Genomic DNA, 6,000 nt, shown 5'->3' on the forward strand with positions numbered 1-6,000 from the left:
GCCTAATCCACGCACGAGGAAGCAGTTGACCAAAATTAGAGCTGAAATCAATCAAGCAGAAACCAGAAGTACAGTAGAGCAGATCAACAGGACTAGAAGCTGGTTCTTTGAGAGAATCAATAAAATTGACAGACCACTGGCAAGACTTATCCAAAAGAAAAGAGAAAGGACCCAGATTATTAAAATTATGAATGAAAAGGAGAGGTCACGACGAGCACCATTGAAATTGGAAGGATTATTAGAAATTTTTATCAACAGCTATATGCCAATAAACTAAGCAATCTGGAAGAGATGGAATCCTTCCTGGAAACCTATAAACTACCAAGATTGAAACCGGAAGAAATTGATTCCTTAAACAGGCCAATTAATTATGAAGAAATTGAGTCAGTGATAAACAACCTTCCAAATAACAAAACTCCAGGCCCGGACAGTTTTCCTGGGGAATTCTACCAAACATTCAAAGAAGAAATAATACCTATTCTCCTAAAGCTATTTCAAAAAATAGAAACAGAAGGAAAGCTACCAAACTCATTCTATGAGGCCAATATTACCTTGATCCCCAAACCAGGCAAAGACCCCCTCAAAAAGGAGAATTACAGACCGATTTCCCTAATGAATATGGACGCCAAAATCCTCAACAAGAAACTTGCTATAAGAATCCAACAATACATTAAAAGGATTATCCATCACGATCAAGTGGGATTCATACCTGGGATGCAAGCGTGGTTCAATATTCGCAAATCAATCAGCGTGATACATCATATCAACAAGAAAAGACTCAGGAACCATATGATCCTCTCAATTGATGCCGAAAAAGCATTTGACAAAATACAGCATCCTTTCCTGATTAAAACCCTTCAGAGTGTAGGAATAGAAGGTACATTTCTCAATCTCATAAAAGCCATCTATGAAAAGCCTACTGCAAATATTATTCTCAATGGGGAAAAGCTGGAAGCCTTTCCCTTAAGATCAGGAACTCGACAAGGATGCCCACTCTCGCCACTATTATTCAACATAGTACTAGAAGTCCTTGCAACAGCAATCAGACGACAAAAAGGGATCAAAGGTATTCAAATCGGCAAAGAAGAAGTCAAACTGTCTCTCTTTGCAGATGACATGATACTCTATATGGAAAACCCAAAAGAAGCCACTCCCAAACTATTAGAAGTTATAGAGCAATTCAGTAACGTGGCAGGATACAAAATAAATGCTCAGAAATCAGTTGCATTTCTATACACGAATAACGAGACTGAAGACAGAGAAATTAGGGAATCCATCCCATTTACAATAGCACCAAAAACCATACGTTACCTTGGAATTAACTTAACCAGAAACGTAAAGGACCTATATTCTAGAAACTATAAATCACTCTTGAAAGACATTGAGGAAGACATAAAAAGATGGAAAGATATTCCATGCTCATGGATCGGAAGAATTAAAATAGTTAAAATGTCCATGCTACCCAGAGCAATCTACACTTTCAATGCTATCCCGATCAAAATACCGAGGACATTTTTCAAAGAACTGGAACAAACAGTCCTTAAATTTGTATGGAACCAGAAAAGGCCCCGAATCTCCAAGGAACTGTTGAAAAGGAAAAACAAAGCTGGGGGCATCACAATGCCGGATTTCGAGCTGTACTACAAAGCTGTGATCACAAAGACAGCATGGTACTGGCACAAAAACAGACACATAGACCAATGGAACAGAATAGAGAGCCCAGAAATGGACCCTCGGCTCTTTGGGCAACTAATATTTGATAAAGCAGGAAAAAACATCCGGTGGGAAAAAGACAGTCTCTTCAATAAATGGTGCTGGGAAAATTGGACAGCTACATGCAAAAGAATGAAACTTGACCACTATCTCACACCATACACAAAAATAAACTCCAAATGGATGAAAGACCTTGATGTGAGACAGGAATCCATCAAAATTCTAGAGGAGAACATAGGCAACAACCTCTACGACATCGGCCAAAGCAACCTTTTTCATGACACATCCCCAAAGGCAAGAGAAACAAAAGATAAAATGAATTTATGGGACTTCATCAAGATTAAAAGTTTCTGCACAGCCAAGGAAACAGTCAGAAAAACTAAGAGGCAGCCCACAGAATGGGAGAATATATTTGCAAATGACACTACAGATAAAGGACTGGTATCCAAGATCTACAAAGAACTTCTCAAACTCAATACACGAGAAACAAATAAACAAATCAAAAAATGGGCAGAAGATATGAACAGACACTTTTCCAATGAAGACATACAAATGGCTAACAGACACATGAAAAAATGTTCAAAATCATTAGCCATCAAGGAAATTCAAATCAAAACCACACTGAGATACCACCTTACGCCAATTAGAATGGCAAAAATAGACAAGGCAAGAAACAACAATTGTTGGAGAGGATGTGGAGAAAGGGGATCCCTCCTACATTGTTGGTGGGAATGCAAGTTGGTACAGCCACTTGGGAAAACAGTGTGGAGGTCCCTTAAAATGTTAAAAATTGAGTTACCCTATGATCCAGCCATTGCACTACTGGGTATTTACCCCAAAGATACAGACGTAGTGAAGAGAAGGGCCATATGCACCCCAATGTTCATAGCAGCAATGTCCACGATAGCTAAATCGTGGAAGGAACCGAGATGCCCTTCAACAGATGACTGGATTAAGAAGTTGTGGTCCATATATACAATGGAATATTACTCAGCTATCAGAAAGAACGAGTTCTCAACATTTGCTACAACATGGACGGCACTGGAGGAGATAATGCTAAGTGAAATAAGTCAAGCAGAGAAAGACAACTATCATATGATTTCTCTCATCTATGGAACATAAGAACTAAGATGATCGGTAGGGGAAGAAAGGGATAAAGAAAGGGGGTAATCAGAAGGGGGAATGAAACATGAGAGACTATGGACTATGAGAAACAAACTGAGGACTTCAGAGGGGAGGGGGGTGGGGGAGTGGGGTAGACCGGTGATGGGTAGTAAGGAGGGCACGTATTGCATGGTGCACTGGGTGTTATACACAATTAATGAATCATCGAGCCTTACATCGGAAACCAGGGATGTACTGTATGGTGACTAACATAATATAATAAAAAATCATTAAAAAAAAAAAAAGAGAAGGGATTGTTACCTCACTTGAGCACGTTTCATACTGATGGAAAGGCCCTTGGGGGAGGGAGTGGGGAGGTTATTTAGTGACCACATAAGCCCCCTGAGCAGGTGGGCAAGGATGCCATTGCAAGCCCAGGCAGAGGGCCCTTTCTCCTCTGTAATGAGAGGGCAGGGCAGGAGGGAGGCAGGGACAGGGTCATCTGGCAGTTGGAGAGCGGGGAGTTGAGCAATTTCCTGTCTTATAGTTTCTATCTTCTTTGTAGAACAAGAGGTGAGATTATCTGCTGAATTAGAGAAAAATGGAATAAGAGAAAATGGGGATCTCATAAAAGGTGAGGAGAGATTTCGTTTGAAGTCTTAATTTTGAGAGTGGGAGAACATGATCAGCCAATCGGTTCTACATGATTTGTCCCCAAAAACACTTAGATCCCCTGGTGGGGGCATAACGAAAGCCAAGTGTTGGACTCGGGCTTTAACAAATAGGTACCAACCAAACAGAAAGGGCAAAAGAGTCATTAAGTAGACTTTTCCACCTTCCACCCTCTTCCACCATCTTCAAGATATATTTTTTCGCTTATTCACAATTTATAGATATTTGTAAGTTCTTCTGGCTGATCAGCCCTCTTTAGAGGGCAAAAAATACCTTGGAAGGTTAGGAACTGGGATGTGAGGGAAGGAAAAGGACTGATCGTATTCGACATCAGTATTTGTGCTAGATATTCACAAACTTGGTCGCATTTATTGTGGGGTGGGCAATGACTATTTCCTGATTCTTCTTTCTAACAAAATTTCAGTAAAGTCCCTACTGTTCCCTTCCTGCGGCCACAAGATTGGTGGAAAAAACTCACCTCTCTGAGATCATATACCGTCAAGGCTATGGATATGATGGACATGATTATGATGGCAAAAGCATATTCCTTATAGTCTTCACTAAACCACAAACAGACACTGAAGACTTGAAATATGTAAAATGGATTTAAAACCTGTTGGCAGAAGACAGGAAGACAAAGGGAATATTCAGTCTTCATATTTAGCAGTTCATTGACTCGTTTGCTTTCATAAGCATCTCTGTGACACAAATCATCCCACGCAGTATTCTCATTCTTATTACATTTATTCGGCAATTGTCATGTGCCAGACACTGCACGAAGCAACTTTACCTGAATTTTCTCTTTTAATTTCCATAATTACCTTATTACCCAGAAGCTATTACTTATCACCATTGCAAAGATGGAGAAGCTATGCCTCAGACCTTGACAAACTTGCTCAAGGTCACACAGCTGCAACAGTCACAGATCAGGCCTTGAACCCAGGCAATCTGGCCCCAGAGCACTTACTTTTAACCACTGCTGCACCTTATCATTTACGAAGTAATATCTCATGGGTCCTCATGTTGGCCCCCGCAAGGGTGTAGGGTGTGAATATTACCAGGTCCAGTTTACATGTGCTGGCCATCAGAAGGGTGAAGTTAGAGTTCAGGTTTACAGAGTTAAAGTATTCAGGTTTACAAAGTTAAAATGTTCTTGAGTCTGTTGTTCTTCCCTATGACACACCACCTGCCATCGTCAAAGCCATCAAGATACTTTAGATTAATGGGTAAGTTGAAGACTACAATTTCTCATAAGTAGAGAGCCAAGCTGAAAGTGGGAAACTGTCACTGAACATCGAGAGCCCTGTGGGAGAAAGGAGAGGCTAACTCCAACAGTCGTTAGCCTATTTTGGTTTAAGACTTTTTGCTCCCTTATTCCAATAGTCTCTAGTTGATTTCCATTTGTCTAGGATGGGAACAGTAATCCTTGGTTAGGAAAGGAGCACACAGAAACATTTTCTATCAGTTTCTTTTGCTTCCTTCCATGCCTGAAAGAAAGCTTGCTAGAAATATTGAGAAAGTACCTTGAGTTTAATATGCTTTTTGTAAAGCAAGTAGTGAAGTGCAGGAAAAGACCCAGAGTACAGTTGTATGGTTATAGTTTCATAATAATCATGGCAAAATGAAAAATAAGCCCAGTGGTAGAGTCAAAGAGGAAAAATTCAACTCAGTAACTGATGGTCAAGTCCTTTTTTTCCTCCCACACACATACTGAGATCGAGAAAACTATTAAGTCCAAGCAGATGATTTTCTTCCTATAATTTTAGATGCTGAGGAAATTGTATATTGTTGCCCATAAGAAAAGTTCTGAGTCTTTAAATTTTTAATTATTATTTTAGTTTCACAAAATTGAGACAGACTAAGAAACAGGATTAAAAGGGAAAGAAAGAGAAGAAATGTACGTTAATCCAGTTATAAAAGGAAAAGTAGATACAATGAGCATTGTATCTTATACTGTATCAGGCGCCATGTGCAAAAGATGGTCTCCAAGAAAAGAGTAGAAAAGAGATATGAAGAAACTATACTTTGTATTCTTTTAAAATATCCCAAAGTGCAGTTACGTATTAACAAGTAGAATTCTTGATCTTTTGACTAGAACTAAACTTCTTTATTCTCTAGCCAGCACCAAGAGAAAATATTGATTACCTCCTTGATGAGTAGTTTCCAAATTGGTGTGATTTCAACATCGATAGTATTAGGCCCACAGATTAACCTCCTATAGGGAGAGATCATAGATCAGTTATTAATAATAAAAATGAAACCCATTTTTTACTCATTCTAACAAAGGTCTATTCACTTTCTCACAATCAACAAAAGTCCCCCTTGTTACATAACGCCCCCATCTTTTTCAAACTAACTGAGGAAGGGGAGAATTCCCAAGGGCAAAACCAATACACATGATCGTACTGCATCTACTGAACTAGACTCTTCCTCAGGTCTAAATATTTCCCTGATGGCAATTTGGGTATTTAAGTTAGCCATTGCCTCATTCAAGTAGTCTCAAGATTGGCA

At 39.4% G+C, this 6,000-nt stretch overlaps 1 protein-coding gene across 1 annotated transcript in view; it reads right to left on the reverse strand.

Annotated features, from left to right (window-relative positions):
- Positions 1-6,000, reverse strand: part of ATP13A4 (ATPase 13A4) — a 124,208-nt gene that overhangs the window by 67,817 nt on the left and 50,391 nt on the right. Inside the window, exons 6-7 of the mRNA XM_044384756.3 lie at positions 5,635-5,704; positions 3,968-4,102 (exon numbers count right to left, since the gene is read on the reverse strand). Of these exons, the coding sequence (XP_044240691.2) occupies positions 3,968-4,102; positions 5,635-5,704 (205 nt within the window). The remainder of the gene's footprint in view (positions 1-3,967; positions 4,103-5,634; positions 5,705-6,000) is intronic.

The sequence above is a fragment of the Ursus arctos genome, unplaced genomic scaffold, assembly GCF_023065955.2.
Source record: "Ursus arctos isolate Adak ecotype North America unplaced genomic scaffold, UrsArc2.0 scaffold_4, whole genome shotgun sequence".
NCBI classification, from domain to species: Eukaryota; Metazoa; Chordata; class Mammalia; order Carnivora; family Ursidae; genus Ursus; species Ursus arctos.